Genomic DNA, 18,064 nt, shown 5'->3' on the forward strand with positions numbered 1-18,064 from the left:
CGTCATTTTTGTAATGCATTTCTGTTGCAATATCCTGACCATTTTAGGGCATCCTAGGTGATTTTAGCTTCTGGATTAATTACAAATTGTAGTCTTCTCATAGAAGTACCTGCTAGAAGCCTTTCTAAGCCTTGAATACATTACAAGCTTGTATTTCCTGTTGAGTGGAAAATCCTCAGCAACAAAAGAGTGATCGAATTAAGATCCTACATCTGTATCAACACAGGTTGGGTACCAAATGGCATCCTATAGTCTCTGGTCAAAAGTAGCACATTATATAGGGAACAGAGTGCCAGTTGGGATGCATCCACAGTCAGTTTGAGGATGGCGGGTGGGGAGAATGAAAGAGGAAACACAAGGCATGATGGGTATGTTACCATGGGCAACACGGCTAGAAGACCCAGAGAGGACCGATGGCGAGAGAAAAACAGGTGGATGGTGACACAGAGATGGAGGGATGACAGACTGGAGAGAAAGTGAGGTTTGATGCGTTCATCGGGAGAGTGTTGGGTTTATTTAGTATGAGTACACGAATATACCGTTACAATAACACAACCCCTGAAATATTAACACTTAACCTCTCTCTCTCTCTCTCTCTCTCTCTCTTACGCTGTCTCTCTCTCCCCCTCTCTGTCTCTCTCAGTGTGTGTTGGTCTTTGAAAGTGACAGCTCTGACGAGTCTACCCCAGATGTATTATTCACCAGCTCTGTCACACTGCTCCTCTCTCAGACACTGTCTCACACAGCGTCTCTTACACACTCTCTCACACACACACACAAATTCAAATGTGTGTAAATCTGTGTCTGTGTGTCTGTGTGAAAGTGCAGTTTGGTGGTTGCTATTGCAATTTGAGAGTATCAACTGTCAGTCAATATTGAGTGAGTTTCTGTGTGTGTTGTGTGTGTGTGTGTGTGTGTGTGTGTGTGTGTGTGTGTGTGTGTGTGTGTGTGTGTGTGTGTGTGTGTGGGGGGGGTACTACACCTTGGTGACAGTGACATCACCAGGCCTGTCATCAGTGCTCCCCATCACCCCTCTGACACACGCTCAGATGAGACTTGGCTCTCCTCTTCTCACTCTTTCCTCTCCTCCGTTCTCCCTCTGTCCCTCACCATCTGTCTCCACCTCTCTGCGTACCTATCTCTCTCTTTCGACATCTCTCTCTCTGTCCCCTGCTATCCTCCATCTACTCCCTCCATCTCACACCCTTTGTAACCCCCCTATCTTTCAGTCTTCACTACTCTCTTTATCCCTCTCTCTCTCTCTCTCTCTCTCTCTCTCGCTCTCTCTCTAACTCTCCCACTCTCCCTCCCTCTCTGTCAGACTGTGGCTGCCATGGTCGTCCCTCTGTCTCTTTCTTTCTGGAGGAATACCCTGTTCACTCTGCTGGCTTTGACAGTCAAACTGTGTGTGTGTGTCTGTGTGTGTGTGTGTGTAATAGAGAGAGTGTGAGAGAGCGAGTAGAGAGAGGGGAGGGACAGAGCGAGACAGTGACAGACAAACATATGGGCTGGAAGAACAAAGACTGATAGAGAACTGACGAGAGTTGAAAAACAACAGATATTTGGAAAGAACAAATGAAGGCATGGGGACAAACAAGTAGCACACACACACACACACACACGGCACACACACGGCACACACGGCACACAAACTCTCACAGAGAAAGCGAGGGAGAAAAGGAATGTAGAGTAGGCGAGGAGAAGAGGGGAGAGGAAAGGAGGGGTAAAGGTAAGGGGGTTTGGGAGGGCGGGTATTAGAACCCTATGGCTGATATTGAAAAGTAGACAGGCACCTCTTACGTTTATGCGCGCTTGGTACTCGGCGCTACCGGCCGAGTTGCGTGCGGCGCAGCGATACACCCCTCCGTCGCGGATCTCTGGGCTGCTGACGTTGACGTGGGACACGGTGGAGCCGTCCGACAGCGTGTACTGGCTGGCCCTCACCCGGGACGGGTCCCTGGCTACAGCCTCATCATCCAGAGTCCAGGTGATGGTGGGGGGAGGGGCGCCTTTGGCAGCGCACATGAGGGAGAAAGGTTCCCCCGGGACCACCACACGCTCACTGAAGGAGGACACGATACGGGGCGTACCATCTGAGGAAGAAGAGAGGGAGAGGGGGGAGAGGTTAGATGCTAGGTACGCATGCACGCACACAGCCTATCCCTCACACTTCTCACCCTATGAGGTCTGGTTCTTGCAGATGGCAAAACACTGATAGGCACACACACACACACACACACACACACACACACACACACACACACCACACACACACACACACACACACACACACACACACACACACACACACACACACACACACACACACACACACATTCCTTACCCTCCAACAGTATGATGGAAAAGTCCTGTGCGGTCTGGCCCTTGCGGGTGGCGAAGCACTGGTAGGCACCTGAATGTCTCTTCTGGGCAGCGGAGATGAACAGGGTCTCGTTGTGGGCCCCCTGGATGGAGAAGTGCTGGTCGGGGAGGACGGGTTCTGTGTTGCGGTACCAGGACAGGGTGAAGTGTGGAGAACCCTGCACGGCACACGACAGGATCACCGTGCTGCTGATGCCCGTCTTCAGGTTCTTGGGAGATAGAGTCACTCTCAACGGCTCTTTGGAGAGAAGGGGGGAAGGAGAGAGTGGTAGAGAGGGAGAGAGAGAGAGAGCAAGAGAGAGAGAGAGAGAGGGGAGAGGTAGAGAGAGAGAGAGAGAGAGAGGGAGAGGTAGAGAGAGAGGGAGAGGGAGAGGGAGAGGGAGAGAGAGGGAGAGAGAGAGAGGGAGAGGGAGAGGGAGAGAGAGAGAGAGAGAGAGAGAGGGAGAGAGAGGGAGAGGAGAGAAAAGGCGAGAATGAAACCAGAGAAGTATTAATTTGTAAATGCTGTAACTTCAGTTAGTATTTTTCCTCCTAAAAAAAGTAAGGACAGGGAACATCACTAAGAAAGTATTTTTTATAATGTCTTCATTCAGAGAGTTCAAAGTAAGACATGTATGTACAGTAGAATGTTCTGGTACAAAATGGCTGCCGTTTGTTCATCACCCAGGTGAGTGCTACAGTGCAGTACAGAGGAGGCTGGTGGGACTACAAATCAACCTTGTATTTACAATTCTGACATTTACACTTATTGCAGAGAAATTGAATGAAACCTCTGCAGACGGGCTCATTTTAATGCCTGGAATTGAATCAATGGAAGGGTACCAGACACACCAAGCACACGGAAAGAACGTGTTGGACTCTGTTCCATTGATTCTATTACAATGAGCCTCCTGTAGCTTGTCCCACCAGCCTCCTCTGGTACAGTACATACTGGCAGTGGAGTCAGTGTAAAGCACCGCGGTGAAAGAGATGTGGTGGAAACTGCAACTACACTGGATGGAAATAAACTCTCCCATGGCTGGGCTATATACCCCGAGATAGAGAGAAGGAGAGGGGGGTAGACATGCCCTCTGCAGAGAGGTAGAGAGAAGGAGAGGGGGGTAGACATGCCCTCTGCAGAGAGGTAGAGAGAAGGAGAGGGGGGGTAGACATGCCCTCTGTAGAGAGGTAGAGAGAAGGAAAGGGGGGTAGACATGCCCTCTGTAGAGAGGTAGAGAGAAGGAGAGAGGGGGTAGACATGCCCTCTGTAGAGAGGTAGAGAGAAGGAGAGGGGGGTAGACATGCCCTCTGTAGAGAGGTAGAGAGAAGGAGAGGGGGGTAGACATGCCCTCTATAGAGAGGTAGAGAGAAGGAGAGGGGGGTAGACGTGCCCTCTGTAGCGAGGTAGAGAGAAGGAGAGGGGGGTAGACGTGCCCTCTGTAGAGAGGTAGAGAGAAGGAGAGGGGGGGTAGACGTGCCCTCTGTAGAGAGGTAGAGAGAAGGAGAGGGGGGTAGACATGCCCTCTGTAGAGAGGTAGAGAGAAGGAGAGGGGGGTAGACGTGCCCTCTGTAGAGAGGTAGAGAGAAGGAGAGGGGGGTAGACATGCCCTCTGTAGAGGGGTAGAGAGAAGGAGAGGGGGGTAGACGTGCCCTCTGTAGAGAGGTAGAGAGAAGGAGAGGGGGGTAGACATGCCCTCTGTAGAGAGGTAGAGAGAAGGAGAGGGGGGTAGACATGCCCTCTGTAGAGAGGTAGAGAGAAGGAGAGGGGGGTAGACGTGCCCTCTGTAGAGAGGTAGAGAGAAGGAGAGGGGGGTAGACATGCCCTCTGTAGAGAGGTAGAGAGAAGGAGAGGGGGGTAGACGTGCCCTCTGTAGAGAGGTAGAGAGAAGGAGAGAGGGGGTAGACATGCCCTCTGTAGAGAGGTAGAGAGAAGGAGAGGGGGGTAGACATGCCCTCTGTAGAGAGGTAGAGAGAAGGAGAAGGAGAGGGGGGTAGACATGCCCTCTGTAGAGAGAAGATCTCTTCAGCTTCAAGCTGAAGAGCTCGGGTGTGTGTGCGTGCACGGTGTCCACATTCACTTGTCCGAGCATAATGTATATGTTCATGATGTGCAGGGGTGAGAGAGAGAGAGGGAAAGAGAGAGAGAGAGAGAGAGAGAGGGATAGAGAGAGGGATAGAGAGAGAGAGACACGGGTGTCTGTGAATATGAGGCACCCAGAGAAACAGAGAGACAGAGAGGGAGCGAAAATGTCAATGAGCAATAAGGCAGCTGGTGTTATGCGCTGGGGACTGCTGTGTGTGTGTGTGTGTGTGTGTGTGTGTGTGTGTGTGTGTGTGTGTGTGTGTGTGTGTGTGTGTGTGTGTGTGTGTGTGTGTGTGTGTGTGTGTGTGTGTGTGTGTGTGTGTGTGTGTGTGTGTGTGTGTGTGTGTGTGTGTGTGTGTGTGTGTGTATGAGTATCCCACCTCCCCTGCCCTGTCAGGTAGGTTTTGTGTGAGTTCACCATGATGTGCCCTACGGCCAAACGGACCAACATTCCCTCCCTCCCTCCCTCCCTCCCTTCCCTCCCTCCCTCCCTCCCTCCCTCCCTCTCCTCAACATCACCATCCCACGTGTGTTTGTGTGGTCTTCCCAGATCTCTCTTCCCCAAAACAATAACCCCCCCCAGTGACACACAGGGGAAGCTGCGCCCCGGAACAACCAGTGTTCCCTCCTGTCACCACGGCCACGCTCAACAGGGGTTCTGAGAGGACCGAAATGGAGCGGGCAGGAAGGGGAGCGAGGCGTCCCAGGAGATCAGGATCAAACTCATCTCAGAGAGGGGCTGCGGCGAAGGGACAGGGGGTCCAGGACACAGCCGACAGAGCTTAAACGATCCCCTCATCTCCTCCTCTCCTCCCTATCAATCCCTCTCTCATTCTTATGTAAACACCTCTGTCAGGTAGAGGGAGACGAGGCGATCGGTCATGAGAGGTGACAGCGGTGGGAGGAACGCAGCGGCTGAATGTGCAACAATTTTCCACGGTTGAGAGAAGGTGGAGGCTCCATTCTACATGTAAATGTGGTTGTGTTCAGTCACGGGATGGAGCTACAGGACGACAGCGTTGCTGTGTTACAAGCTAGTCCCAGATGGCCAGTACACAACATCCTCATCCACAGTCTATGTCTACGGCTTTGGGTTCAATAGCATCAAGGCTACTGATACTGGATAAACCCGAAGGCACCGAAACCGACCAACGAAAAGTCAACCAAAAAACACATCACGATAACACGCCCAACCAAATATCTTAAACATGTCAAACATTTTACAATGACTGTGACATGTGGATGTCCTGCCGAACTACCTTAAGACGGCACAAAACTAACTAACCATACGTCGCTCTGGGAAAAAAAGACGTCAGACGTAAATCTTAAATCAAGATGAGTTAATATTCTGAGGGACCTGTGCATTAGGCCAATATGTGCATAGGGACACAGCTACAGGCCTTCGTCCCAAACAACAAACTGTTCCTGTAACCTGGGGTGAACTAACCCAGGAACTAGTACAGGGAGGTGTAACTTGGGGTGAACTAACCCAGGAACTAGTACAGGGAGGTGTAACTTGGGGTGAACTAACCCAGGAACTAGTACAGGGATGTGTAACCTGGGGTGAACTAACCCAGGAACTAGTACAGGGACGTGTAACCTGGGGTGAACTAACCCAGGAACTAGTACAGGGAGGTGTAACCTTGGGGTGAACTAACCCAGGAACTAGTACAGGGAGGTGTAACTTGGGGTGAACTAACCCAGGAACTAGTACAGGGGACGTGTGACTTGGGGTGAACTAACCCAGGAACTAGTACAGGGATGTGTAACCTGGGGTGAACTAACCCAGGAACTAGTACAGGGACGTGTGACTTGGGGTGAACTAACCCAGGAACTAGTACAGGGATGTGTAACCTGGGGTGAACTAACCCAGGAACTAGTACAGGGACGTGTGACTTGGGGTGAACTAACCCAGGAACTAGTACAGGGACGTGTAACTTGGGGTGAACTAACCCAGGAACTAGTACAGGGACGTGTAACCTGGGGTGAACTAACCCAGGAACTAGTACAGGGACGTGTAACCTGGGGTGAACTAACCCAGGAACTAGTACAGGGACGTGTAACCTGGGGTGAACTAACCCAGGAACTAGTACAGGGACGTGTGACTTGGGGTGAACTAACCCAGGAACTAGTACAGGGACGTGTAACCTGGGGTGAACTAACCCAGGAACTAGTACAGGGACGTGTGACTTGGGGTGAACTAACCCAGGAACTAGTACAGGGGACGTGTAACCTGGGGTGAACTAACCCAGGAACTAGTACAGGGACGTGTAACTTGGGGTGAACTAACCCAGGAACTAGTACAGGGACGTGTAACCTGGGGTGAACTAACCCAGGAACTAGTACAGGGATGTGTAACCTGGGGTGAACTAACCCAGGAATCTAGTACAGGGACGTGTGACTTGGGGTGAACTAACCCAGGAACTAGTACAGGGACGTGTAACTTGGGGTGAACTAACCCAGGAACTAGTACAGGGACGTGTGTGACTTGGGGTGAACTAACCCAGGAACTAGTACAGGGACGTGTAACCTGGGGTGAACTAACCCAGGAACTAGTACAGGGACGTGTAACTTGGTGGGTGAACTAACCCAGGAACTAGTACAGGGACGTGTAACCTGGGGTGAACTAACCCAGGAACTAGTACAGGGACGTGTAACTTGGGACTCACCGATGACGTTGAGATGACCGGTCACCTCTTTAGAGCCGAAGCTGTTGGTGACCTCGCAGATGTAGTTGCCGCTGTCGTCCAGACGCAGTTCGCTGACCGTCAGGCCCGTGAGGCGGCGCGTCCAGCGGGGAGTCGGCGGGCAGCGGGCGGTCCGTCCTTCAGCCAGCGGATGGTGGGGTTGGGGTAGCCCGAGGCGATGCAGGGCAGCTCCACATTACGTCCCACTTGGACCTCGCCGGACTGGAAACTGTCCAACACTGAGGGGGTGGGACTCCGTAGGGTCTGGGGGGAGGGGAAGGGGGGTTAGCAATACTGATATTGATCAAGCTGATATTGACTCCAAATACTGTACTGTGAAGACAAGGATAACAAGAACCCCATGTACTGTAAGACGGTTTTGGCCCAACAGACAAACACACTCACCCACACACACACACACACACACAAACACACATACATACACATTCACACACACATACACACACACACTCTCTCTATCTCTTACCCATAACAGAGAGCCTGGCTCCGTTGCTCTGGCGAGTCTCTCCACTGTATTTGTGCTTGGTGATGCAGCGGTAGGTGGACAGGGCATCTTCCTTCTGAACCTCTGATATGTACAGGGGCCCCGAACGACGTCAGGAAGAAACGGTTCCCTGTAGACGAGAAGAGTCCAAAACAAAAAACAGTGTCAGGTCAACCCAACACAAGCCAGGCCCCCGATTGATTGATTGATTGATTGATTGTTTGTCTGGCACAATTAACCCCCCCCCCCCCCCCCCCCCCCCCCCACACACACACACACACAGGAGCTTTTAAGAGAGCAGCTATCAAATGGTGTCCATCTAATGATTTATGCTTTAAATACAGGGAGCACGTGAAGGCGCCGAGAGAGAGAGAGAGAGAGAGAGAGAGAGAGAGTATGTGAAGGAGAGAGAGAGAGAGAGAGAGAGGGAGAGGAGAGAGAGGGAGAGAGAGAGAGAGAGAGAGAGAGAGGGAGACAGAGAGAGAGAAGAGAGAGAGAGAGAGAGAGGGGAGAGGGAAAGAGAGGGAGAGAGAGAGTATGTGAAGGAGAGAGAGAGAGAGAGAGAGAGAGAGAGAGAGAGAGAGAGAGAGGGAGATAGAGAGAGAGAGCGAGAGGGGGGAGAGGGAAAAGAGAGGGAGAGGATAGGTGTTAATATTTCAGTGGTTGTGTTATAGTAACAGTATATTAGTGTCATCTTCATTTCACATCAGTGAGAGCCTTAGCCTGCCCCTGATTTATCTTCATGTCGATAAGGCCCGGATCCAACATGAAGCCCACAGACACACAGAGTGGATTTCAGTGTTCAGCCCTTCAGCCCTGTTAACGTTCATCTGTCTGTTCTCCACTGGCTCGCTTTGAGAGAGGCTGTATTATTCCACTGTCTGTGAGTTTTGGGGATTATTATGTGTGTGTGTGTGTGTGTGTGTGTGTGTGTGTGTGTGTGTGTGTGTGTGTGTGTGTGTGTGTGTGTGTGTGTGTGTGTGTGTGTGTGTGTGTGTGTGTGTGTGTGTGTGCGCGTTCTGTTTTAGAGTGTATCAAGGGGAGTGTATTTTCAGATTGGTTCTGAAAATATCAACTGTGTTCTCAAGGACTCTGGGAATGTGCACATGTAGTATATGCATGAGAAAGTAGGAGGGAAACGTTTTATTTGAGCGTACACTTACACACCACACACACTAGCTGTGAGGGGAAGTTCCTATAGCAATCGGTCGGCATCTGGCCAGGCACAGTAACCCTAATAAAGACATGAGTTTTTATGCCTGTTATTTTGACTAGTATACTTGGTCTTCAATTTTTGTGTCTGTGAGTTTATAAAGGAGTGTGTGTGTGTGTGTGTGTGTGTGTGTGTGTTGTGTGTGTGTGTGTGTGTGTGTGTGTGTGTGTGTGGTGTGTGTTCTGTGTGTGTGTGTGTGTGTGTGTGTGTGTGTGTGTGTGTGTGTGTGTGTGTGTGAGTGAGGAGAGAGTATATAAGCGCGTGTGCATTAGTGTGTGTCCTGGCAGCGGCAGTGTGAAGGATGGCGATCGATGCACTTTATGGCTCCACAGCTCCATCCAAAGGAGATTTATTAAAGCAGAGACGACAGGGCTGGCTCCCCGCCACACACGCGCGCACACACACACACACACACACACACACACACACACACACACCACACACACACACACACACACACACACACACACACACACACACACACACACACACACACACACACACACACACACACACACACACACACAAGGTAGATGAAATCCGAGCAAGGGTAGCATTCCAGAGAGACATCCGAGACTGTAACGTTCTTTGTTTCATGGAAACATGGCTCACATCGAGACACGCTATCTGAAGTCGGTACAGCCACCCTGGTTTCTTCACAGCATCGCGCCGACAGAAACAAGCATCTCTCTGGTAAGAGAGAAGGGTGGGGGTGTATGCCTTATGATTAACGAGGACATGGTGTGATCATAACAACATACAGGAACTCAAGTCCTTCTGTTCACCTGACTTAGAATTCCTCACAATCAAATGTCGACCGCCATTATCTACCAAGAGAATTCTCTTCGATTATAATCACAACCGTATATATTCCCCCCCCCAAGCAGACCACATCGACGGCCCTGAAAGAACTTAATTTGACTCTATGTAAACTGGAAACCACATATCCTGAGGCTGCATTCATTGTAGCCAGGGATTTTAACGAGGCTAATCTGAAAACAAGGACTCCCTAAATTCTATCAGCATCCCCACATGCTTCAAGAGGGCCACCATTGTTCCTGTTCCTAAGAAAGCTAAGGTAACTGAGCTAAATGACTACCGCCCCGTAGCACTCACTTCCGTCATCATGAAGTGCTTTGAGAGACTAGTCAAGGATCATATCACCTCCACCCTATTGCTTACCACCCCAATAGGTCCACAGATGACGCAATCGCCATCACACTGCACACTGCCCTAACCCCATCTGGACAAGAGGAATAGCTATGTGAGAATGCTGTTCATCGACTACAGCTCAGCATTTAACACCATAGTACCCTCCAAACTCGTCATCAAGCTCGAGACCCTGGGTCTCGACCCCGCCCTGTGCAACTGGGTACTGGACTTCCTGACGGGCCTGACGGGCCACTTCAGGAAACAGCAGAGAGGGAGCACCCCCCCCATCCACATAGACAGGACAGTAGTGGAGAGGGTAGTAAGTTTTAAGTTCCTCGGCGTACACATCACGGACAAACTGAATTGGTCCACCCACACAGGACAGCGTGGTGGAGAAGGCACAGCAGTGCCTCTTTAACCTCAGGAGGCTGAAGAAAATTCAGCTTGTCACCAAAAGCACTCACAAACTTTTACAGATGCACAATCGAGAGCATCCTGTCGGGCTGTATCACCGCCTGGTACGGCAGCTGCTCCGCCCGTAACTGGAAGGCTCTCCAGAGGGTAGTGAGGTCTGCACAACGCATCACCGGGGGTAAACTACCTGGCCTCCAGGATACCTACACCACTCGATGTCACAGGAGGCCAAAAAGATCATCAAGGACAACAACCACCCGAGCCACATCCTGTTCACCCCGCTATCATCCAGAAGGCGAGGTCAGTACAGGTGCATCAAAGCAGGGACCGAGAGACTGAAAAACAGCTTCTAACTCAAGGCCATCAGACAGTTAAACAGCCATCACTAACATTGAGTGGCTGCTGCCAACATACTAACTCAACTCTAGCCACTTTAATAATGGAAAAATTGATGGAAAATGTATCACTAGCCACTTTAAACAATGCCACTTCATATAATGTTGACATACCCTACATTACTCATCTCATATGTATATACTGTACTCTATACCATCTACTGCATCTTGCCATCTTGATGTAATACATGTATCACTAGCCACTTTAAACAATGCCAAACACACACACACACACACACACACACACACACACACACACACACACACACACACACACACTCACACACCACACACACACACACACACACACACACACACACACACACACACACACACACACACACACACACACACACTCACACACACCATCACTCTAACAAGACTCGGCACTGCAACGGGATCGCCTCTTCCTTCCTGCCTTCAAAACTGACGACAACCTCATATCAACATTCACACAACATTCAACTATCTCATAGACGCTGGATTATATGCACCAGTCATACACACACACACACTGTATACCGTTTTCTACTATGAGTATTCATAAAAAAAAATGTAAATGGCTTAATATCTATTCACCTGTGTGTGTCCTTTAGTACTACCGTAGAGATTCACCTGTGTGTGTGTGTGTGTGTGTGTGTGTGTGTGTGTGTGTGTGTGTGTGTGTGTGTGTGTGTGTGTGTGTGTGTGTGTGTGTGTGTGTGTGCATGGCTAACTGTTGACGTGCTGAGTGCCAGGCCGTGAAGGCTGTAATTGCGGGCCTGCCCTTTAGTTCCAACCTGGGTATTAAGTCTTACAGGATAATGTGCACTTCGTACAACACCCTCACCACCCTGTCACAACACTCTGACACAGACAGGAAGTGCAACTAAAATGGCACCCTATTCCGTATATAGTGCCCTAATTTTGACTAAGGACCACAGGGATCTGATCAAAAGTAGTGCAATTTTTAGTGAATAGGGCGCCATTTCAGCCGCAGCCAGGGAAAGAAAGAGCAACTTACAAAATAGAAGGAGGGAAAGAGGGCAGAAAGGAGAGAGTACAGAGAAGGAAGGGGTGAGGGGAGGGGCATGGATTGAGAAGGAGTGAAGAGGAAGAGGGCGAGGGAGGAAAGGAGAGGAAGAGAGAGGAAAGGAGAGGGAGAGAGAGGAAAGGAGAGGGATGGAGAGGAAAGGAAAGGAGAAGAAGAGAGCGGAAAGCAGAGGGAGAGAGAGGAAAGGAGAGGGAGAGAGGAAAGGAGAGGGAGAGAGAGGAAAGCAGGGGGAGAGAGAGGAAAGCAGGGGGAGGGAGAGGAAAGGAGAGGGAGAGAGAGGAAAGCAGAGGAGAGGGAGAGAGAGGAAAGCAGAGGAGAGGGAGAGAGAGGAAAGGAGAGGGAGAGAGGGGAAATGAGAGAGGGAGAGAGAAGAAAGGAGAGGGAGAGAAAGAAAGCAGAGGGAGAGAGAGGAAAGGAGAGGGAGAGAGAGGAAAGGAGAGGGAAAGAGAGGAAAGAGAGGGAGAGAGAAGCAAGGAGAGGGAGAAAGGAAAGGAGAGGGAGAGAAGACAGGAGGGAGAGAGAGGAAAGCAGAGGGAGAGAGAGAGGAAAGGAGGAGAGAAGAAAGCAGAGGGAGAGAGAAGAAAGCAAAGGGAGAGAAGAAAGCAGAGGGAGAGAGAGGGACAGGAGAGGGAGAAAGAGGAAAAGAGAGGGAGAGAGAGGAAAGCAGAGGGAGAGAGGAAACAGAGAGAGAGGAAAGGGAGAGGGAGAGAAGAAAGCAGAGGAGAGAGAGAAGAAAGCAAAGGGAGAGAGAGAAAAGCAGAGGGATAGAAGAAAGAGAGGGAGAGAGAGAGAGAAGCAGAGGGAGAGAGGAAAGAGAGGGAGAGAGAGGAAAGGAGAGGGAGAGAGAAGAAAGAGCAACCCTAATTAGAACCAGCATAAATACTCCAGCAGCACTATGAAGGGAGGAGGAAGAGAGAGCGAGAAGCAATGATCAAGGTAGCAGATGCCAAAGGATGAGGAGAGGGAGAAGATTAACAGGTAGCAAACAGGTACCCCTCCTTCCCCCTCTCTGTTTCTCAAAATGGAGATAAACATTTGTGTGCAATGTTTTCCTGTAGTACTTCTATTCAGATTGCACACACACACATTGTTATCACCACACACACACACACACACACACACACACACACACACACACACACACACACACACACACACACACACACATTGTTATGCACACACACACACACACACACACACACACACACACACACACACACACACACACACACACACACACACACACACACACACACACACACACACACACAAATTGTTATACACACACACTAATGGCCTCTGCATGTACATGTGGCCGTGATTCCATTTTGACAGCGAATGCAGACACACCCACACACACAGGCTTGTCAACAGGTGCATTGTGTCGCCTTGTCTTTAATTATTCAGTCTCATAGATAATGGATGGGGACACGCTCGCCAACCATGAGAAGACTCACAGGGCATATCGAATGCATTATACACACACACACCACACAATCTTATTCTTCTGTGGCGTAGACACAAACAATGGTGTGTCAACGATCAAATGTCACACAGGTCTATTATGTGTCCTAGTGAAGCATTATACAGAGCAGAGGCTGGACTGCAACTTTGGTCATAGGAGCTTAGCAGGGTGTTTGACAAGCCTTGATACACAAGGCTAGCTCGTGACTTGGCTGACAACTGTAGGCGGTATGTGTGTGTGGCTGCACTACAGCACACACACACACACACACACACACACACACACACACACACACACACACACACACACACACACACACACACACACACACACACACACACACACACACACACACACAGATGCACAAAGTTCTCACACTAATCAATAGTGTACTACACTGTGGTGCCACAACATCCCAGGCTCCCAAGGACAACTGGAAAATGTGACTTAGAGAGCCCGGGGTCAGATGAGTGCACTTCGAAGGGGGAAGGTCTGGCTCGACGCACTCCTCCTCTCGCTCCCTCATTCGACCGCTCCCCGTGGTGCTCCTTCACCCCTATTGCTGGGTGTCGTGGCGACAGCGACCCAGATGAGGAAGAGAAGGAAGAAGAGGAGGAGGAGGGAGAATGGCAAAGGACCTATGGAGCCAGATGTTGTGGAGCAGAGCAGAGGTGACGCCGTGGGGCCCCCTTGGTCAGAGCCGGCGGGCTTGGGGGGGGGGGGGGCTGAGGAGGCTGTGTAGGAGAATCAGAGTACCACCGTCCTGTCTCACTATCTCTTCTGGATCGCTGCTCCAACACTCTGTCCCACTTTACCCCAATGTCACCGCCGGGGGAGGAGAGGGGGAGGCGGAGGAGAGGGGGAGGGAGAGGGGGGATAGGAAGCATTCAGATACATTGAGGTGAAGAGGAGAGCGAGAGCTACAGGGGAGGAAGATGACGAGGATGATGACGACAACGACGAAGACGAAGTGAAAGAGCATGGGGAGTACAGGTAAAGAGCGTCTAGCCCTCCACGCACAAACACACACACACACACACACACACACACACACACACACACACACACACACACACACACACACACACACACACACACACACACACACACACACACACACACACCTGCCTGGGAATTGCTTGACTCTTTGTTGAACAAACATGCTGCCCCCACCATATGCAGAGCTACGCATGCATTCACACAAAGTCCCTTATGCAGACGCGTGCACACGCGCAGACACAAACGCTGACCCGCTCAAGCGTGTATTGTGGCCTAGTCAGCTGATTCCGCATCCCATGGCATGGCAAGCGTGGGTGGAGGTCTGAGGGGGGTGTGTGTGTGTGTGTGTGTGTGTGTGTGTGTGTGTGTGTGTGTGTGTGTGTGTGTGTGTGTGTGTGTGTGTGTGTGGGGGGGGTTATATCACATGGTGAAACTATTCTGAACAAATATATAAACGCGCGCACACACACACACACACACACACACACACACACACACACACACACACACACACACACACACACAAATATGTAAACTGGGGGTCCCATGTTTCATGAGCTGAAATCAAAAGTTCATCCACCTGACAGGTGTGGCATATCAAGAAGCTGACTAAACAGCAGGATCATTACACAGGTGCACCTTGTGCCTCGAACGTCATTTTTGAGAATTCCGCAGTTCGTCCAACTGGCCTCACAACCGCACACCAAGCGTAACCATGCAAGCCCAGGACCTCAACATCCGGCTTCTTCACCTGATTGTATTAGACCAGCCACCGGGACAGCTGATGAAACTGAGGAGAATTTCTCTCTATAATGAAGACCTTTTGTGTGGAAAAACACACATTTCTCATGACTGGGCAGGGGCGCAGCCATGGGTGGGCCTGGGAGGTCATAGGCCCACACATGGCAGCGCCCCTGTCCAGTCATGTGAAATCCATAGATTAGGGCCTAATGAATTCATTTCAATTGACTGATTTCCTTATATGAACTGTAACTCAGTAAAACCTTTGAAATTGTTGTATGTTGCGTTTATATTGTTGTTTAGTATATATTGCTTAACTCTATTCAGTCATCTCCAGCTAATAGGAGGAAGTGAGGTAGACTGGAGGGAACTCTCCTTGCATCAGAATCAATAGAATCAAAACAAACTTTTGTACACTTTACAATGGACATTTTAATGGCTGAGTATAGAAGAGGGAGAGAAGCTTCGAGGGAGGAAGGGAGATGGATGGGGAATGGAGAGATTAAGAAATGGAGAAGGGAGAGATGGGGAAGGGAGAAAGGAGGGATACAGGTCTTTATAATTGATGAGCTGTGTAGTCGTGTGCCTGGTGACATCTGCTATGGCACGGCTAATGCCTGACCTCTATACTATCCCCCTGGGAGAGAGGGAGAGATAGATGGAGGGAGGGAAAGAGAATGAGAGAGAGAGAGAGAGACGGTGACAGAGAGAGAGAGAGAGAGAGAGAGAGACGGGGACAGAGAGAGAGAGAGAGAGAGAGAGAGAGAGAGAGAGAGAGAGAGAGAGAGAGAGAGATAGGGACATACACAGTGAGAGAGAGTGATAGGGACATACACAGTGAGAGAGAGAGTTAGAACGAGAGAGAGATAGCGAGAGGGAGAGAGAGAGAGAGAGAGAGAGAGAGAGAGAGGGATAGGATGAGAGAGAGAGCAAGAGGGGGAGAGAGAGAGAGAGAGAAAGAGAGAGAGAGAGAGAGAGAGGGATAGGATGAGAGAGAGAGCGAGAGGGGGAGAGAGAGAGAGAGAGAGAGAGGGGGACAGAGAGAGAGAGAGAAAGAGAGAGAGAGAGAGAGAGGAGAGAGAGAGAGAGAGAGAGAGGGGGACAGAGAGAGAGAGAGAGAGAGAGAGAGAGAGAGAGAGAGAGGGGGAGAGAGAGAGAGAGAGGGACAGAGAGAGAGAGAGAAAGAGAGAGAGAGAGCGAGATACACAAGCAAAGACCACAATATTAAACCAACCAATATGCACACACACTGCCATACCCATGTTCACCCTCATAAAAGCCCCCACTCAGAGAAACAGGATTTCACAGAGCATCAGCAAAGCGCAATAGAAAAGGCAAATACTGCAGTGTGTGTCTAGCTGTGCCAGTGTGTGTCTAGCTGTGCCAGTGTGTGTCTAGCTGTGCCAGTGTGTGTCTAGCTGTGCCAGTGTGTGTACGTGTGTGTGTGTGTGTACGCGTGAGAGAGAAGGATTGATTCCCCAAGAGTGAATGGCATTAACATAGCATAATCAGAGACCATGAACCCCCCCCCTCTCTCTCTCTCTGTCTCACTGCACCAACACCTACATCTCATACCCCCTCCTCCCTCCCCCCTCTACAGTCGGTCATGCCCCCCCACTACCCCTCACCTTGGCCCTGCCCACCCAATGGGGATGGAGATTGAGATGGCGGCCTGAGTAGAAGGGTCACGCGACAAGGTCATTCAGTGTGTGTTTGTGTGCTCGTGCGTGCGCGTGCGTGTGTGCTCTCTGTAGGAACCGGTGGAGCTTGTCCTTAAATCCAGCGTTCTGTGGACATGGTCCAAGAGCATCAGAATACTGTATCAGAGTCTTAGTACAGAGTCAAGAGACCTTGGACCATGAGACCATTCCTCCACTGATATAGAGGAAGCTATAGATATCTAGAGGACAGGAGAGGCCCATGGTTAGGTTGGTCTGTAAACTGTGCTGCATGACGAGAATGGCCATCTTATGAGTGAGTCTCTCTCTCTCTGCTCTCTCTCTCTCTCTCTCTCTCTGTCTCTCTCTCTCTCTCTCTCTCTCTCTCTCTTCTCCTCTCTGCAGTAGGCTGGCTGCTGAGATTTAATGGGCTAGGAACTGAAGCTAACCCTCGAATCATAATAATGAGACAAAACGCAAGGCACATAACACAGAAACAGAGAAAGGGAGGGAGACAGGGAGAGAGAGATTCCTGTGCATCTCTGATTTACTTGGGTGATATTCATCAGAGCGACAGACCGTGGGGGAGGAAGCGAGCGAGGAGGGAGAGGAAAGAGAGAGGGGAGGGAGGGAGAGGACTAGGCAGAGTGAGGGTATTTCTCTGTCTCAACAAGCCATTTTTTTAAATATCTATTTTTCTTCCTGTCCTTGTTCCTCCCCCTCTCTCTTTGGTTGTCGGATTTCCGTGTGCAGAAATAAACATGGAGGTTTTCATTATCACCAATCTACACCGGTACACTAAAATATGTGGCTGTTCAATAACATGGCATTCATATCTGGTAGCATTGACATCACAGATTTCTTAAATATTCCATCTAGACAATGAGATGGAAATAGAGAGAGATAGAGAGTCTGGAAAAAAAAGAGAGATGTGACTCAGTGGGAGAGAGAGAGCGAGGGAGCGAGGGAGGCAGGGAGGGAGGAAGAGAAAGAGGGAATGTGACAGAGCGGTGACAGAGAGGGAGAGGGGAGCGTGCTGTGTGTGTCAGGCCTGTCTGTGTCAGAGCTCAGTGTGTGTGTGCGTGTGTGCGTGTGTGCGCGCGTGTGTGTGCGCGCGTGTGTGCGTGCGTGCGTGTGTGTGTGTGTGTGCGTGCGTGTGTGTGTGTGTGTGCGTGTGTGTATGTCCTCCGGCGCTGGCAAACATTAGATGCATTGAGTGAGCTGACAGGTCCCTCCCCATTACCACTGCTGGTGGCAGACAGAGAGAGAGAGAGAGAGAGAGAGAGAGAGAAGGAGAGAGAGAAGGAGAGAGAGAAGGAGAGAGAGGGAGAGAGAGAGAGAGAGAGAGAGAGAGAGAG

At 50.4% G+C, this 18,064-nt stretch overlaps 1 protein-coding gene across 1 annotated transcript in view; it reads right to left on the reverse strand.

Moving 5' to 3' along the window:
* LOC106612398 (cell adhesion molecule DSCAML1) overlaps positions 1-18,064 on the reverse strand; it is a 148,167-nt gene that overhangs the window by 43,405 nt on the left and 86,698 nt on the right. The window contains 7 exon segments of the mRNA XM_045724385.2: positions 1,794-2,093; positions 2,345-2,620; positions 7,114-7,255; positions 7,258-7,380; positions 7,382-7,395; positions 7,619-7,733; positions 7,735-7,766. Coding sequence (XP_045580341.2) covers positions 1,794-2,093; positions 2,345-2,620; positions 7,114-7,255; positions 7,258-7,380; positions 7,382-7,395; positions 7,619-7,733; positions 7,735-7,766 — 1,002 coding nt within the window.

This window comes from Salmo salar, chromosome 09 (genome assembly GCF_965601325.2).
Source record: "Salmo salar chromosome 09, fSalSal1, whole genome shotgun sequence".
Classification (NCBI taxonomy): domain Eukaryota; kingdom Metazoa; phylum Chordata; class Actinopteri; order Salmoniformes; family Salmonidae; genus Salmo; species Salmo salar.